Here is a 17803-nt window from a genome sequence, read left to right as displayed (position 1 = left end):
GACATTGTTTTGCAATTTTGAGCCGCCATGTTGTTATCTCCTTTTTATCGCAGATGAAGATGCTGATCCAAATGTTGTGCTGGCTGCCGCACAGAGTTTGTTGAGGAGCAAGTTTGGCATCTTCACTTCTACAGTCCAAGTGGAGAAATATGTTCCTTCAGATATGCTGTCCTGTGATTTGTGCAGAGGACCTTCCTAGCAGTAGCCCCCTGCTGTGACAACAGAAATGTGCTGTTGAGCTACGAGTGATCTGAACATTCTTACCAATTCTGAAGTGATGACAATAATGCACGCTGCCTAGCCTACAAGTCATTGTGCAGAAAGGAGAACAGTTCTTGGTTCAAAGTCGTGTTCGTGATGTTTTACGTTGCGTTGAGTGCACCTTTGTACTGTGAGACGCAGTGATGAGTACATAGTGTCATATCAGATAGAGTAGTAATTGTAGCCAATATGTTCCAGACAATGTGGAGCAAATAAACATGGTGAGCGAATATGGCATAATCATAAAGGTGAATCCCGTGCCTTCATGTTAGAAGTGAAACAAGATGCTCAAATGCAGCAGTTCATCGAGAGTATGAAATAATATATCATGCTACCGTTAGTTATCAAGGATGTCCCTGCCTGCAGGAATGCTATCCCTCACTATAGAGCACTGCATTTATTTTACATGCTTTCTGTTCATGCCTTTTGTGTGCCCACATTCCGATGTGGTAACCTTACTGAATTCCAAGACTTGATCTCACAAAATGAATATTTGTGAAACAAACGTTATCGTGGTGCTACAAAAATGCACTGCTGGACAATCTGTGAAAACCATTATTTTATGGCAACTATATCATGTGCACTTCTTCACATTTATTTACTATGCACATACCTGCGACAGAAAGTTGCAACATTCCCTCTGGTTGTAAGGAACACTGTGCCTGTGAAATTGCTTGTGTATGCAGTTACAAAGAATAAATATTTTTGTGATATACACACGTTGTACAACAAGAAGCACTGCTTGGTACTGGTGTGAGTAAGGTTTGAAGAGCACAATATTTATTTTGAAACGAGATGCTGTCTCATAAAAGAAATTAAGGCACTTTGTGGCTCGTGTGGTGTTCATCTGTTGTTTCGGCCTCACAATCGTTACTTTCCATCATAATGAAGATTTCTTACTGCGGCATGACAGATTGAGATAGAACTAGACACATCAAAAACCAAGCAACATTGTGAAATGCTTCTGGAGCCTACATTTTCTTACTTGGGGGTTTTTATAAGCACTGCCTGTTTCATAAGCAGACCTTGTAAATTATCTCCTGGGGCCAATATACTTGAAGCAAACTGCATGAGATAATGTGTGCTGCTTAGCCTGCCATCAGATCTGTGTGCAAAAAATTCTCAGAATGACTCGTGTGATGAAGTGATATTTAGCACAAAATCACTTAAATTTGTGATCGAAAATACAAATTTCAAATACCTTGTTTGCAATTCATTAGTCACAGGAATTTAGTTATCTTTTAATAGCCATCAGAAGGCATGGTTTGCTGAAGCTAGAGAACACTGAAAACTAAAATGCCCATAATTTCTAGTGTTTTGCATATTTTACCACACATATGCACACACAAACTTGTGCACTAATACCTCACCATGCTTCCTTAAACTTTTGTTTCGCAGTGGTGGTAGCACAGCGCACTAATAAGTACAGCTTTGTTTCCCATCAGAGGACTTTGCTTTCACAAGAACTCTTTCTTGCTTGTTCTGTTCTTGTGGATGTCTTAAAGGAGCATGGAAGGCACCTTGAACATGCACTTTCTGATACGAACATACTACCTTCAGGAACTGCTTCCTGAAATATTTCACATTTTCCTGCGAAAGTTCACAAAAGCACATGGATCAAAGGCGATCTCTACCCAGGCTCCTTTTGGCATGTTGTGATGTCAGATCATCGAGCATGCTTATTGGCTGCTGAGAATTGTCTGCTAGCAAGGCGAGTGGTCAACTCCCTCGTGTCAGACGTGGGAGAGCCGGAACCAAATAGTGCTCTTGTGCGCCAGGATTGCGCACCGCATTCATACTTTGCGTGTGAACACCCATCCTAGGGCTTGTAATCCCAATCTCTACTCCTCTCGACTTTTTTTTTGTTTTCAGGCCCTTCCATGCTCCTTTAAAATACGTGCATGGTGTTGACCTGTAGAAGTTACGCTCTCTAGAACTACAGTTCGTATGGGTCTACGTGTTAACATGCAATGAAGCACAGCGATGCAAGCAAATAAACTTGATAAACCTTCACTCTTTTTGGTTATTCTTGCTTTATTCCAGCATGTATGTCCATGCATATATGGTTGTAATATAAATATGTGTATAAACTACTACAAAATATATATGCTACTCACTCTTCAGTAGCAAAAGTTCTCATTCAAAAACCTGCAGTCTTAACCCTAACCAAAGCTAACAAACACTGTCACACGTTTTCTTATGACGCTCCGCATCACCACACTTAAACTTACTTGCGGCCCATTACTGATAATTGAGCTGTCGACCGATTTTGAGGTGATTGCTGTATCTGACTTGCATTGCGCAGAGATGTGTCACGAGCGTTCAGATTTTCAGATAAACAAGGGAAACTCGCATCATGTTCACTGTTGTTTTTAGATATGATCAAGTGTAGTCAGCACATTTTGTCTCAAATCAGTGGCACTTGACGGAATGGAAACTGGAATCTGCTGACACTGGTGACACGGCAATGAAGCACTGGTTATAAACTGCAATTGTTGCCCTTCAACTGAGTTGAAAGGCCTTGACATGGGGTTCAGTGTTTTGTGTTGTGCCATTGCCGACGGAATGCATCTCAGTAGTAGTCAGGAACAGGTGCGCAGACGACCCTCACAAGTGTTTCATAGCGCACAGGACCAGTAGGTGAGATGTTCGCCTCCCGAAAGATATTGTCGACTGCAACGAGAATGTTCATTCATAATATGAGTAGTCGCAATGTCGCAGTGACCTACTTCTCGTGAGTAGCATCGAAGCTTGGCATTCTCATCCTAAGCCCTGTGCTCCGAGCTGAGCAAAGTGGAAGTTCAATACCAAATGTTGTGCCACATCCTATAGGGGCTCACTTGTTTTGGTAGGCCAAACTTACAAAAGAGTTGCCAAACAGCAGAAAAAATACATAAGGAAAACAGTAATACTATTTACGTGTGTCTCAACAGTAGCCTTTGCAGAGGGGGGCAATTCAGTGAACTTTACATGTTGCTATATACAACAACTCGTGTCAAGCAACATTACTGAATAAAGAGGGGATGCTGTAGAGGCATCCACATGCTTAACTGTAAAGTGCGAGTGCATGTTACAGCCTTTCCTTTCGACAGCAGCCTGGAATGCCTGCAAGCCGCACACACTAGGGCCACATGATTCACCTACTGTCATTATCTACTGTGCACTCACGCTCTTCCCCGAAACGCGCGCCTTTCTTCTTGTTTCTCCAAGGACGCAACAAGGGTTAGCTCATTCTCTTCACATTGCCTTACATTTCCTTCACCCATTTGGATCAATCGTACGGACTGAGTCAGCGCACGCTTCGGGCCGATCGTGAGTGCACAGTAGATAATGACAGTAGGTGAACCGTGCCAACACCACCTAGACAGAGGAAGCCTGCTCACTCGTCGACTTGACTTAACAAGAGTCAGCCAATCAGGATCGTGTTTTTAATGGCCGTAGCCAATCACAAACGTGATCTCAGCAGTCGTAGCCATGGAGACGAACCGCCGTCGTCTACAAGTAGTGATTGAACGCCACCGCGTACTAAATGGGAAAACTTTAAAATAAAGTGCAAAACAGTCCTATATCTTTCTCAAAAGTGCGTTGTACATTTTGTCTACAGGTTTAAGTCTGCAAGTTCAAAGTTAGGTGCAATAATTTGCGAATTTCTTAATTTGCAGAACGGGGAATCGCAGCAGTAGCAGACGAATTGTGACTCTATATGTCCACGTAGTGAAGGAGGGAAAGGAGGCAATAAGCAGGTCTTCTGTATCTAGGTGGTGTTGGCCATGCAGCCCTAGTAGGTGCGGCTTGCAGGTGTGTTAGGCTGCCATGAAAAGGAGGCACTTGTATGCTGGGTCCCAATGTCTCGAACCCAGCGTCACACGGTTGGCGGCGCTTGCGTCACTGCGGGCCACACGCTCGTGTGTTATGGTTAAGCGTGTGGATGCCTGTACACTTGAAAGACAAATGAAGGCACTCTTTTAAGGGTTTTCAAAGCACAGGGGCCCATGCTATGCTCTTGTGTTGTTTTGCACTCATCAGTGTTGCAGATACTCACCTTCTCTAGGGCTTAATTTCTCTCCCCAGTGGATGAGTATGCGACGGAGTTCTTTACCAGATATCTGTCCAGAGTCACTTCGGTCACTAGCTCGAAAAGCGTCCACAATCTCCTGGGGTATACTTTCCTTCTCGCTGTGGCTGTGCATGATCTCAAGGAAATCGGCGAAGGATATCTTTCCGCCTAAACATAACGGTCTTACATGAAGTACGTCCATTGCCTTCGGTGAAGCAGTCTTGAAGACCATGGAGACAATGAAAGTAACGAGGGCAGAAAGTAGCGTACCTTTATTCTTGTAGTACTTCTTTAGCTCAGTAATCGTGGGACTCAAGCCTAAAGAACGCATGATGACAGTTAATTCGTCCAACGTGCGTATCTGTCCAGAATGGGCATTCAGGTAGAAACAGTCTCTAAATTCTGCAGATAATAAGGTGAGAAAGGTTATGTAACACCAGACAGCAATTCAGTAGTAGTCTGTACAATTCATGCGGCAAGCTTTTAGAAGTGGCGTTAGAAACCTTACCGTCAATATCTTGCTCCCTGAAATAACGCGCCTGAAATGAAGATAATGCTGTTCAGTCACAACGTTCAAAAGCAACAGAAAAGCAAAGGAAAGCATTTGCATCGAACTACTTTACTTCATTACCATTCTTTTTCGCTTTTCAAGCTGTGACAGGTCAAAAGTGCGCAAGCAATACAATTTAGGACACTGCAGGAAAAAAAGAAAACAAGTGCAGACGTCGTACACAACGTTGCCAACGTTGACATCAAGAAAACTGTGGTTGTCATTAAAATCTGTTTAACTAAATGGTTGAAAGTAACAAAAATAACGCAAACCTCCGGGCACTATTTTGACTTTATTTCGAAACACATTTGAAATTCGTAGCTGCACTAGCACTAGCACTGATTAATATAACAGAGCGGATGTGATGCACGAGACCTACGAAACTGTCTCTCATGCAAAACACTTTCGTTTTCATTTTGCTATCGTCACTTTCGTTGGCTGCGGGCTGCGTGTCGTTGCATTTCCCGTGGTCTTCCAGTCGCATTGATCAGTAGCGAAGAATAGAAACACGCTGGAGCTAGGTATGTTGATGAAAATGAATCCAGTTGCTGTTACGATGAACACGATATCGTGTATTTCCAGCAAAGCAGAGCGTAAACACACACGTTCCGGCCACTGCGTGTTTGTGTAGTGGTGTAGCGCGGCTGAGCTCACCAGCTACTATACCCTGTTTCGTCATGAAAAATGTAATATGCAAAAATCACATCACGATGCTTGATTTCGTAGGCAAGAAAACGATCGCTTTGTTGCTGTTCATCGTATGCAGATGTATGTATGTGTTGTGCTGTGCATCTTTACGGCCTCGCGAGCAGCGTACCCCAATCCTGTCGACCTAGATAGGAAACAACTTGAAACCTTGGTACCCCTTTCCAAAACAACGGTGCTCTCCCTTCCCTGACTTTGAAATGTGGTGCTTCCTTGATGAGTTCTAGGTCAGCTAGCGAGTTCAGTGGCCTGTCTTGTAGAAAGTGATAGTGATTCGTGTCGGTTTTGTTGCAAACGTTTCGCTCGTTTACAGCTGTGGACATTCCCAACTGAAGATGTCGGATGCCGACATCACGGGCAATCCCTTCGCTGCTCTGTTTCCGTCTATGGTGGATGTGCAAACGTTTGTTCAGGGCAGTTCGGACGCTCTCGACTATACGCTACCAGTGACAGAAAAGGACCTAGCATCAAGGGAGATCGAGTCCAGTGCTACCGTGGTAAGCCCCGGTGAATCAGCAGTGACGGGCCCAGCAAAGCGCACGCAGCTCACAACAGTCCTCGAAGAAGTATTGAGAGTGACCCTAGAAGGTATGAGTATTATGCATTTCTGATCATAGAGAAATAGTTTGTTGCCTTCACTGAATCCTATATGCAGGCACTCTTCCCTCCCAAGGTACTGATAGGTACAGATGTGTTGCCACTTTTCCATGCCCTACCCATTTGTGTATGGGCACAATGGTTGCTTTAACCCTGACCTAGTTTTCTACGATTTTGTGTCACATTACTATGTGTTTGTTTCACCTTTTTTAGAACCCTCTGAAAAGACAACAACGGAAAGGCAAACCTCCTGTGTTCTCCTGACAGCTTTTAAAGATACTAACAAGTGCCTTGATGTGACAACCCTCGATGAGGTTTGTACATGCATTTTGTATGAACGCATCCAAATTGTGTTCCCTGCTGTGGCATAGCCTGGTCCAGTTTTCGTCTCTACCTATCCTCGCAAGAAATTCTTTCACTAGAAAATTACCAGTGATAGGATTTCGTGCGAGAAAAGGTTGAGCCCGGGTCTCGGTTCAGGATCAAGCATATTGGTTCAGGTTCGGGTCCAGAGCAGAAAAAAATAAAGGTTCAAACCGGTTCACCGAAGCTCAAAATGTTAGGTACTACTGCATAGTGAATATGAGTCAAAAGTGATTGTCCCTTCTATGTTGTTCCAGCCTCAGAACATCAGTTCTCTCATTTTATTGTGCATCTATCATCTAAGTGCATCTAAATTGTCCACAAACACTAATGGCATACAGTATGAGCTATAAAACACTGAGCTTGGGCACACATGGAGAAACAAACACATATGAGGAGCTCAAAGTACGAGGGGTGTTCCAGTCAAACCGGGACTTTTCATTTTTCGCAAAAGTAAAATGAACTTACAGGCAAAAAATTAGTTTTATTTTTCAACGCAATCTCCAGCTGCACTAATGCACTTGTCCCAGCGTTTCATGACGGCTCAGATGCCAGCAGCGTAGAAATCCTTACCGGCGCGTAGCAGCCCTGATCGGAACGCATTCTTGACCTCATCGTCGCAGCTGAGGTGGCGGCCCCAAGGAACGCCTTCAGTGGCCCGAAGAGCTAGAAATCGCGGCGCGTGAGGTCTGGACTGTAAGGGGGATGTGGCAGCAACTCCCAGCCAAGTTCCTGTAAGGTGCGTGTCGTGAGATGCGCGGTATGCGGGCGTGCATGGTCCTGTAGGAGGAGGACTTCTTTGGTGATGAGGCCCGGCCACTTTTGCTGCAGCGCCTTATGCACATCCCTGAGAACCTGGCAGTAATATGCACTATTGATAGTGGTACCACTCGGCAGAAAATCAACATAAACAACGCCAGCCTTGTCCCAGAAAACCGTGGCCTTGACCTTACCCGCAGACGGGGTGCTTCGGAACTTCTTGAGAGCTGGCGAGCCCGGATGCTTCCACTGTTTTGATGCGCGTTTAGGCTCAGGAGTGAAACGGTGCACCACTCAAACGCTTTGCTGCGGTTAAGTGTATCGTGGCCATACTGACCCTCAAGTCTTCTGTGAATTTCCGATGACTTTACGCCTTCATTCACGAAAACTTCATGACAATTCGCTGTTCGATGTGCGCGCTCACCTCGTTGTCGGCCATATTGTCCAGCACGTGTCTTCTGTTTTGCACAAACTTTGGACCACCACGTGGTGAATGCTGAGGCCTGTCGCGTGTGAAAATGACGAAAAAGAAGTAGCGCGAGCCATTTGTACACTCAGGAGACAGGAAGTCCCGGTTTGACTTGAACACCTGTCGTAGTTAAGAGGACGAGACAAGATGTTAGAGATGAGGAGTGAAGTTAACAAAATTGGGAACTTTGTTACAATAACAAGCTACTCACAACACTGGTAATAAGTATGCAAAAATGTCAAAGGGGAACGACCATTTTAGCTTGTCTGGTGAGAGCAATGCTGCCTTGTAGGAACTGTGATGTTGCGTTGCTTATATTTTGTTATGTGCTGTGGCAGGTGATCTTTGAGCGGCTTGTTACGGACGAGCCTCAGAGCCACCTTGTGAGGCATGGCAGCCTTCAGCAAAATTCCAAAGAAGAGGAGATTGCCTCTGAGAAAAGAGTGTTATTTTACCTCTATCAGAGTTTCCACCGTCTAGAAAAGTACAAATCACAGTTAGAGGTAAGGATAATGTGGAAGAATTGGTAACTTTGTGTGAACGGCTTATACTACCAAACTTTCCTTGCTTATCTTTTCCAGAGTGAAGACTTTGCATCCGTTGAAAAAGCTATTATATCTCAGGCCACCACATGCCTGTGCCACTGTGAAATATATCCAGGAAAAAAGATTCAGGAACAGTTTTTCTATTTACTGATGGAATATTATGCAGAGTCAGGTATGAAAAGTTTATCACATAGACACATGAACGTAAAAACTAAATATTGTGAACACGAAGTCATTTATTTGTACCAGGGTTGCTATTGAGGTCAGAATTAGTAGAATCTCAACGACACAATCACAGACTAGACAAACCAAAATCTTTTAGAAGTCCTGGTTGGAATGTCTTAAAGTAGCAAAGAAGTCATTTTTAACGCCCTGTTTACCTCCCATAAAACTGTTAAGCAGGCCAGTAAGATGCATCATGCGAAGTAATTCATACCGCAGAGTCATAATTATCGCAGAAATTCAATTTAAAATACGCCGCAAAAAGCGACCGCGCAACGGCGACCGCGCAACGGTGGTGAAGAACAGTACCAGCCTGTGATCTGCCACGAAGCTCGCGCTGACGCTATAAGGAGAATGCTCGCTTCAACTCTGCTGTCGTCTGTTACTCGGCTGTTCGGGGTTCTGAAAAGGCCTTTCTCCTGGCTCGGTGATGATTCGGCCGCTCCTTCTATACCCAATTCTCCGGGAAAACTGGCAAAACAGGTTTACGGCGGCAAAGGGACAAGGCGCTGACCCCCACTGACCGGCGTACCAGAACGAGTCCTCCTTATAACGTTATCGGTGACGGGCCATCATACCTCCTCATCCTCGTTATACCTGGAGTGGCGAGTTAAGGGTGAACGCGCGGAGCCATGTTTATGTGAGTTTTTTTTATGGGAAACAAATTGCACGCATCAAAACCTTTCGTGCTGTTCGGTATAATGACGCACACACTTTCATCAGACGTCTTAATCTGAATTTTTTTTTATGGCCCTCTGTACTCCTTTAAATGTAACGGATTATGTTTCGGGACAGTGCGTGCACTTTTACAGACGTGGTGGATTATATGAACAGGCGAGATGCTGTGACAGCCGTGTGCATCTCCCGTGCTTGCGCCGGAAACAATACGGTGCTCCACAGCTCTGCTGCATGGCCTCTCATTCGTCTCCGAATAAACTGCATGCACATGACTTTATGTGCTTTAAAAGTGTCTACAGGTCGATCTTGCGGGAAGATGGTATTAAAGACCTCCAACTAACTTCTCCGATCGTGACTGGAGAGAAAATACATAGCTAGTGTTAATTTCCTGCACTTTAGCAAGCTCACCTATGACTGTTTCTGATCATGCGAATCTCGGATGATACAAATATTTTCCGCGAGAGACTCGTATTATCGAGATGCCACTGTAAAATGTGCTGAGCACTCACAAGATTTACCAAGCGATTTGCTGAGTAAAAGCATTTCATGCCACAACTTGAAGAAAATGTGCGCACATTCACAGGCCGGTATTAACCAGTAAAGTCCAATTGCATGGTTAACAGTATGGATTAGTTTAAAGAAAACACAGGTAAAGAGCAGTACGTTCAACCCAGGAGCCATTTCATATGGAGCTTCTTTGGCAAAGAGGCACAAGAAATGTTTGCACAAAAAGAATGTGACGTATCTCTGCCTAGGTTATTGATAGGGCCTGACTTTTTAGGGTTAAACCCGTATCCGCCCGATATTTACCCCCCGAACGAAATCTGTAAAATTCGGGTTTAACCCGAATCTACCCGAAAACATCAGGGTCGCCTGGCACACTTGTAAGCGTGCATTAAAATGAAGTTTGATAACATTGCTAAACATTAGTTCCATGTTAAGACAAATTTTTATTAAACAAAAAAAAATCACCCGAATTCCTGACGACAGAATATGCCGTAACGGGATTTAACCCGAATACACCCGAATTTTTAAATGAAAAATATCACCCGATATTTACCCCCCGAATTTGGCCAAAAATAAAACCCGAAAAAGTCATGCCCTAGTTATTGATAAAATTATTGTTACAAATGTCTCTATATGTCAGAAGCTTTGTCCTGAAGGAGTTATCAGTGCTAGAGCTGTGTATTATCGTCTAATTATCAAACTGTTTTTAATGCACTGTACAATGTGGGGATCACCTCGATTGTGCTAAACTTCCTGCTTCTGCTGTAATGGGATCAGTTCAGCAGTAGATTTCTGAAGCATTTTTGCTTTGGAGAACAGCATGTCATGTGGATTTGGCTTAATCTCTTGAACTGTGTTTTCAGAGCACCGAAATGTTCTGGAACGGTTCTTAAAAGGCTGTACAGAGTGCATAAAGGGACGCTTTGATGCAGAAGAAGAAGAGGTCTCATTGCTGGAAGTTCTTTCACATTCTTTCAACCTGCTGAGGAATCGATTCAGCATCATTTCCATAGCAAATAGAGAGCTATTCACACTATTGGATGTTCTCAAGTTTTTCACCACATCTGTACCTATGGCAATGGTGAGTAGATATCAGCTTTAGTTCAGCTATGCCAGTGCAACCCTGTGGTGTAAAACAGTGCAGGTCACCCGCAACACGCACTTAAGTGACAAATATAAGGGTAACCTGCAATTAGCTAGGACTACATTGCATGCTTCATGAGCAAGTGTAATGTAGAGTGTGATAGATTAGGAAGGTTGTTCTGCTTCATAAAGTCATTACCATTATAATAAACTTTTTTCTCTCTGTTTTCTTTTTCTTTTTTTGCTTAGAAGCGTGACTGCTTTTGATTCCATTTCTTCATACATAAAGCAATATATTGGGTGTTGAAAAATGGTGCCTTATAAAGTATGCTCCTCCTAGCATGTGTGTACTTTGGGTGCAGCCTTTTCGCAGAACGATGACACCTGTGGTCCTTCTTACAAGAAGTAATGGACCAGATGATGATGATGATAGTGAGGGCTAAACCCTTTGAATCGGGTGGATAGTGCATTTGACCACGCGCTTCCTAGCCAAAAAAATTGAAGTACAGATCACCAAATGTTAGTAAAAGAATACGGCTAATAAAAAGTACTGTTCGCACTTCACATCACCGTTGGTCCACCATGTGTCTCGCAGAAGTGCTCACTCACACCTCACCCAGTACAGCTCATACAATAGTACCTAAAGGAGTTTAGGGGTTTCTGACGGGGTGCGACCTCCACGTTTCCAAACGTTTTCTTGTTTGGTCTACATATTTCTGTTCTCCGAAGCCCAGTGCTCCGCCAGCAAGTTTGTTTCTGCTTTCGGGGACAACTTTGCGCATCTCAACACAATGTGCTCCACCGTCTCCGAGCTCTCCCCACGGGTGGCGCATCTCTCGTCTGTTGTGTCCATCGGCAGTGGGTTCTGCTGTCACCTTATCCTTGCCCACCATTGCTTTGTTCGCAGAACTCCCGCCCGTCCCTCAAATAGAAGGGCGCTTCCCATTGAGTTATCGTACAATAGCTTCTCTGTCTTTATCTCTGCTTTACCTTCTGAATAAGTCCGAAGCGCTGGTTTTGACTGGACAACTTTTAACCAATTGTCTGTTTCCCACCGTTGGACTTGGTTTCTGATTTCGCGTCTTCCTACTTGAGTTTCGTCGGTTAGTGTCTTTTCGGTGATGCCTATGTCCCTCTGCCGATGCCTATGCCGTGTCTTTTTCCTCCAGTTTGAGTAAGTGTCCGTGTAGATCATTCTTCTGTATACTTTATGTGGTATCGAGTCTTCTGGCATTGTTCTTATCCTATCTTCGTAGGTGATTTTTGCTTTAGCTTCTCGGGCTCCAAAATTCGACCAACCGGCGTCCCCTTGTATGGCTGTGATCGGAGCTGACCTATGTACGTTTAGGGCTACCCGTCCTGCTTCCTTCTGCTTCCTGTCTAGGAATCGTATAGTGGCTGACGATATGGGCAACACCGCGTTCCCATATGTGAGTCCCGGCACAGCCACAGTCTTCCATCGCTCCCGTAGTACCTCAAATCAGTTAAAGGACCAGAGAGCCTTCGCCCGAAGCATTCCCAGGTACATAGTGGCTTTCCGCCGCAGTTCATTTTCGTGTTCTTTCAAGTATCCCACTTCATCTGTTATTATGATCCCCAGGTACTTCAACTGATGTGATTTCTCCACAGGATTTCCTTGCATTGTACAGGTTTGGGTTTCATTTTCTTCGTCTGTTTGGTTGTTGCTCCAGCTCATTACCCTGCTTTTAGTGTCACTAAATTTCAGTCCCATTTGTTCCCCGCTTTGCGAACAGATGTTCATGAGATCTTGGAGCTCCTGCCTGCTGTTTGCCAGTAGTATGATGTCGTCTGCATAAATTGTTCCTGGTACCGTTTGCATTATCTTTTGTCCTATATTCATGTATGAGATATCAAAACCTAATTGTGTCTGCTCCAACTTCTTCTCCAGTTGTGATATATAAGGCATAAAGAGCAGATTGCACATCACACTCAACGTTGTGTGCAGCGTTATGTTGCTAGGGGAGACTATGTGAACTTTCGTCTTCTGTGCTTGCATTGGTGCTGGTCAGCTACTGAACAGACCAAACGTCTTGAGAGTGCAGAAGCCGCAGTCACCAAATCTATGTTGCTGCTGCAGTGATTTAATGCCGCTGACATTAATCTAATGAGTTATTCTGATATTCAGACTTATCAGCAAACCAACCCAATAAAAGCAATCAAAAATGGAGGAGCTGTAACACAGTGCAGCCATGCCAACCAGCTGCCCCAGTTGTAGGTGAAATGTTTAGTTGCATGCATATTAGTAATCACAATAATTAGTTTTTTAAGCAGATTATAAGAATAAACGTGAGTTTCTAGTGTGACTGTATTGCAAGGAAACACAAAGAAGCGAACACTTCCATCAAAACTATCATGAGGTGCGCACCAGCCACATGCGTATACCTTCCATGAGCTGAAATGTTAGCAACACACACAAGCTTCTTCCAGCTACTTCTTAACATGTCCTCTACCACCAACACTTGAAGAAGTGTTGTTAGGTGCCTGCGCTCCGCAATCTGTGCTGTGATGCTTTTCCTAACCTGCTTTGCAATACCTTTGCACATGGACCTTCTGCAATTACTAAGGGCCTCACAGCAGACTCGTACAGTAACTTGAGTAGAGGATTTAAGTTATGTTATGTATCTTAGATTCTTTTGCGAGTAACTTGGTATCTTGCAGGTACTTTCAAAGGTCAGTATTTAGTAATCTAACCTAAATACTTTTTTGATAACTTTACTCATTTTCCAAGTTGCTTTGAAGATACTTCTCGGTGGGTGACACGGGGCTTAGTGCTTTGTTGTTGTTGGAAAGAGGGTGGATCCAAATAATAGTTGCCCCTAATATTGCTCTCTTGCATTTTTGCAAAAACATCCATTCAAAAAGTAATGAATTACTTTTAATAATACCTTAATGAATTTTAGGTAATCAGTTGTCCAGTAGTTCTTTCTCACAGGCCATCTGCCTGTTTGCGTAATGCGCCCACAAAAATGGCACCAGTGCTGCTCTCACCTTTTTCTTTCTTTTATATATACAGGGTGTATGCTATAAAAGGTCAGTCACATTTTCGTGCAAGAAGTGATACCTCCTTGATGCTATACCTCTATCACGAAAAGACTTCCTCTGCCTCAAAGTGAATAATGTATGCTAGAGGAACCTACAGAACGATTGTGGTTACCTAGCACTGTGTAACAAAATAAATATGACCATGCAAACTTTCACCTCCATCCATTGGTATTGCGCATAGGAAACACATGAAGACGAAAGTCTCTGTGGCTGTGCTTATTTTATTACGCAGTGAATGGTAACCACAATTTTTTCGTAGGTTTCTCTGGCGTAAGTGATTCACTGTATGGCAGCACAAGTCCGTCTCTCAAATAGATATAGTGTCACGCGCGAAAATGTCACTGACCTTTTATAGCATACACCCTGTATATCTGTAACAGATGAAAATTGATACACTGTAAATCAAAATTGTTACATTGTGCCTCGCATTTTCAACAAATGAAGAAAGAATGATATTGTTCTGAACGACGCGTTTCTGACGTTTTCCCGAGTATGTTATGCAGGGAAATTCTATAATTAGAGTAATGGTCAAACCCAGTTTATGACTTTCTCTGAATCTTTTTTTAAAAGTATTATTTATTTATAAAAATTAGAAGGATGTCGCTCACCACCAGTCTTTGCTTGCTCGATTGAATCCTTCTTTTCATTTTTTAAGGCTCTTGCAGTGTTTCCATGCACTTGCGAGGCTAGTGTCGCCATTTCTCCTGCACTTCCACTTGTATCAAATATTTTTCAGTCCCGTTGATGTTATTATAACAAAGCTTTAGTGTATTTTATGTACACCGCTGTAATACAACAAGATGAATGGATGTGTTTGCGCATGTGGTGTGAAAGATATAGTGACAGCGTAGCATGTGGTGACAGAGTCCCCTTCTTGTGCAGGCACTTCTTGACTTCAGCATACCCTCAGGCCAGGTAAATTTTCGCAGCTTCCAGGAATCTCTGCTTGGATCTCCTTTCTGTGTGTCTTGCCTCCCAAGACGAGAGAATGATTCCTATGAGTTTTTTGAACGACCCTCTCAAGTGTCTGCACAAGATCACGCCATTACAGAAAGTAATCTATGGCTGGTATGTATCTCACAAAACGCAACTCATGTTACATGATATGCTTCTGTAGACTCTTTGCTGAGTAATGTAAATGATTAACAACTGTGCCTCATATGGCAATGCAACTGGTGTTTATTATGTCTTCAACTGGAGGGCACATATTGATTCAGCGTGTGTATCAGTGCCTCAGCTCAGTATACCAAGCATCAATATCCATGTCTACATATGCTTAGATGACCTCACTGTGTTGGGTTCCCACACGACTTCTTTTTATTAGAAGGATGTGTTGCATGTGGCAGATTGTGAAATATTTTTAATGTCCAAATTAATTGTGTGCGGCATGCTACTAGGGATTGGGTGCCCCAATGTCATTATGCAAGGAGGATTGGTTATAAATAGAGCCTGAAGTTTTGGGGTTTAACCTGTTTCTTCCCTGAATTTGCACCCCGAACTGTAGGTGCCTCTTTAGAGTGAAACACGATTGTTACCCTGCAAAGTGCCCTAGCTGAAACGTCTGTAGGAATGCACACTAGCTTGTTTGGCAGCAAACACAATTACATCATCGTTTGTACCAAACCAGTACAGTTTGTTTGAGCAATAGAGCCAGATTTCTCCCCGAATTTAGCATACTGAAAGTCCTTCTACCCGAATTTGCTTGAATCTAGAGCACATGTTGATTTCCCCAATTTTTACCCCCCCCCCCCCCCAAGTTGGGAAAAAGAATATTTCCTGAAAATTTGAGGCTCTAGTTATAAATTAGTGAGCATAGATGGTGGCATTTCAGTTCACAAATGCAAAAGTGGTACAAATATACAACTTGCAGTGGTTAATAGTAACCCAAGCTCTATCCCAGTAAACCAACAATGACCTGTGGACGTCCCCAGAACGTTCAGCTCCGGACAATAGAAACGTCCTTCGGACATCCTTTATCATCCCTGGGACGTCTGTGGGACTACCTGTAAACTGCCAAAGTCACATCCCAGGATCTCCTCAAAACGTCCTTATAACGTTCCGAACTACATTTCATGGACCTGAAATGGATCTTTCTCCCATACTGTGTTTTCTTTCATGTCGTGCCCCGAATGCTGGTAAAATGCCAGATACAGGCATCTGGTGGACAGACTTGCTGAAATGGTAAACAAGCCTGAGCAATGGGTAAACACTGGAGACTATTCAAGACAGCTGTCCTGTGCAGTCTTCAGTGTTCACCACCTGCTCAGGCATGTTTATCATAGATTGTCCAGTAGCTTGCCTGTACGTCAGTTCATCGGTTTGTTCTACTCAACTCTGTTTGCACATCAGTGTCTATCTGCAGCACAGGCAAGCAACATAACATAACAAGACTCCAAAAGTTCTTTATTTTATGCTACACTATACGAAAACACTTTCACTCTTTATATTGTACTTAAAAATGTTTCACTTTGACTTGACTTAGTCACACACCGTTGCCTGGTTCTCTTGATTTAATGTTGAGACACATCTTCAGCTGCCGATTGTTTTGATGCAGATTATTTGACGTCTCGTGACGTCTTTTATTTCGTGAAATATTGGTTGTTTGATGTGTTACCTGCCATGTGCGCTTCAATAATGATTTCATACTTTTTTGTTCGATGCTCAAAATCACTATGGACCTGCCTTTCCAACATACTGTTCAAAACTGTGTTATGTAGTATGAAGCTGCAATAGTTTCAGCACAAAAATATGCATGCATTTCAATTTAAGTTTGACATCCAGGTAGGACGTTGTCAGGAAGTCCCAGTGACATACTGCTCGGACATCCCACTGGATAAAATTAGGACATTTTTAAAGATATCTTAAAGACATTTTTAGGACATCCATGAGGGACCAGGACCACAGGATCATGCGAGGATGTCCTTAGGACGTCGGTGGTTTGCTGGGATGCTTTCAAAATGGTAGTTTAAATTTCAGAAAAAGACACAGCATGAAAACCCGTCTGTCTGTTCCCCAGTTCCAGAAGTCCAGAAGGAGCGTTGAGGCTTTACAAGATAATTGTTGACTGTTGTCTAGGATTATTGATTTACCTGTGCTCTGCTGCCACGTTTTAGTAGCATCCAAGGATTCAGTGAAATGATCACAGACTTGTCACGTGTATCATAGCATATCAACCGTGTGCATTGTGCAAAATCATGTGGTTAGACATATCACCATTGCCATGAACACCAGCAGCTCTCGCGAGCGTTTGAGTTTCCATCCTCGTAACCATCGCCAGTAAAGCAGTCGTCATCATCATTGCAGTCAGTCTCATGTTTGACACAGCTCCCACAGGTTAAGCTTTAGATCCTCTCCCCCCACTCTCTATGTGCTTTGAGAGGGAAACCAGCCCCCAATGTGAGTGTCTGGATCTGCCCCCTGGCTTTATATACTACAGTCAGTTGGGTTTATGTCCAGTACTCTTGTACTGTTTCTTGTTACATACTTCTATGTGATGTACTCAATTATTATCTCTTGTTGGGGGCAAGTTGTGTAACATTGTGTTGTTCACTGTCACGGAAAATATTTTGCACAGCCCCTTAAAGGACTGGCATCTGAAGTCTACATGATCTTCTACTCTTTGCTGCGATTGTCCCCAGAAATAAAGAACAAAACTTTGACCTGGCTTGGGCGATGCCTTGCAGCAGGTGCAGGTGAGCTCGTCGTCACGTTCCACGTTTATTGTGAACTATAATGCTCGCCCCAACTTAAAACATTCGAGCAAGGCGCATGTCGCATCCTACTGGCTCCCAATGGGTTCCACATGGTCCATGTTTCCTTTGGAAGATGGTGTGCAAGATCTGGGCACTTTTTCATCAGAAGTGCAATATTCTCTTTAAAAAAAAGTTGTACGATCGCACCAGGAAGCAGCTGCGGCTATGAGCGGTGTACAGACGTGGACAGAT

At 43.5% G+C, this 17803-nt stretch overlaps 3 protein-coding genes across 7 annotated transcripts in view; 2 read left to right on the top strand and 1 right to left on the bottom strand.

Annotated features, from left to right (window-relative positions):
* The window catches only part of LOC135385358 (proton-coupled zinc antiporter SLC30A2-like), a 79307-nt gene extending 77033 nt beyond the window's left edge, over nucleotides 1–2274 (top strand). For all 3 annotated transcript variants that reach the window (XM_064614644.1, XM_064614645.1, XM_064614643.1), the window contains exon 8: nucleotides 54–2274. In XM_064614644.1, the coding sequence (XP_064470714.1) occupies nucleotides 54–199 (146 nt within the window). In that variant the 3' untranslated portion in view covers nucleotides 200–2274. The remainder of the gene's footprint in view (nucleotides 1–53) is intronic.
* On the bottom strand, nucleotides 2256–5069 carry LOC135385360 (calmodulin-like protein 4). Of its 2 annotated transcripts, XM_064614651.1 has the most exons (5): nucleotides 4950–5069; nucleotides 4827–4857; nucleotides 4589–4720; nucleotides 4304–4486; nucleotides 2256–2934 (listed from the first exon to the last, which is right to left on the bottom strand). In XM_064614651.1, the coding sequence occupies exons 1-5, from the start codon at nucleotides 4950–4952 to the stop codon at nucleotides 2834–2836; spliced, it is 450 nt and encodes a 149-aa protein (XP_064470721.1). In that variant the 5' UTR covers nucleotides 4953–5069; the 3' UTR covers nucleotides 2256–2833. The 2 variants fall into 2 exon arrangements, with proteins under 2 accessions (XP_064470721.1, XP_064470720.1); XM_064614650.1 differs by having other exon boundaries at nucleotides 4304–4720.
* Nucleotides 5070–5278: 209 nt separating this feature from the next.
* LOC135385355 (ubiquitin conjugation factor E4 A-like) overlaps nucleotides 5279–17803 on the top strand; it is a 37636-nt gene continuing 25111 nt past the window's right edge. For both annotated transcript variants that reach the window (XM_064614635.1, XM_064614634.1), the window contains exons 1-8: nucleotides 5279–5389; nucleotides 5887–6161; nucleotides 6384–6484; nucleotides 8100–8264; nucleotides 8343–8478; nucleotides 10577–10794; nucleotides 14742–14927; nucleotides 17434–17551. In XM_064614635.1, coding sequence (XP_064470705.1) covers nucleotides 5909–6161; nucleotides 6384–6484; nucleotides 8100–8264; nucleotides 8343–8478; nucleotides 10577–10794; nucleotides 14742–14927; nucleotides 17434–17551 — 1177 coding nt within the window. In that variant the 5' untranslated portion in view covers nucleotides 5279–5389; nucleotides 5887–5908. The remainder of the gene's footprint in view (nucleotides 5390–5886; nucleotides 6162–6383; nucleotides 6485–8099; nucleotides 8265–8342; nucleotides 8479–10576; nucleotides 10795–14741; nucleotides 14928–17433; nucleotides 17552–17803) is intronic.

Source organism: Ornithodoros turicata, chromosome 2, assembly GCF_037126465.1.
Source record: "Ornithodoros turicata isolate Travis chromosome 2, ASM3712646v1, whole genome shotgun sequence".
NCBI lineage: Eukaryota > Metazoa > Arthropoda > Arachnida > Ixodida > Argasidae > Ornithodoros > Ornithodoros turicata.
This window is presented reverse-complemented; position numbering and strand designations above follow the sequence as displayed.

Bases quoted from the DNA above. Each gene is read 5' to 3' on its own strand.
- LOC135385360 (XM_064614650.1), bottom strand. The intron at 4,721-4,826 runs GTAAGGTTTCTA...TATTATCTGCAG, and splicing joins CAGGGAGCAAGATATTGACG to AATTTAGAGACTGTTTCTAC. The intron at 2,935-4,303 runs GTGAGTATCTGC...TTCTCGTTGCAG, and splicing joins GAAATTAAGCCCTAGAGAAG to TCGACAATATCTTTCGGGAG.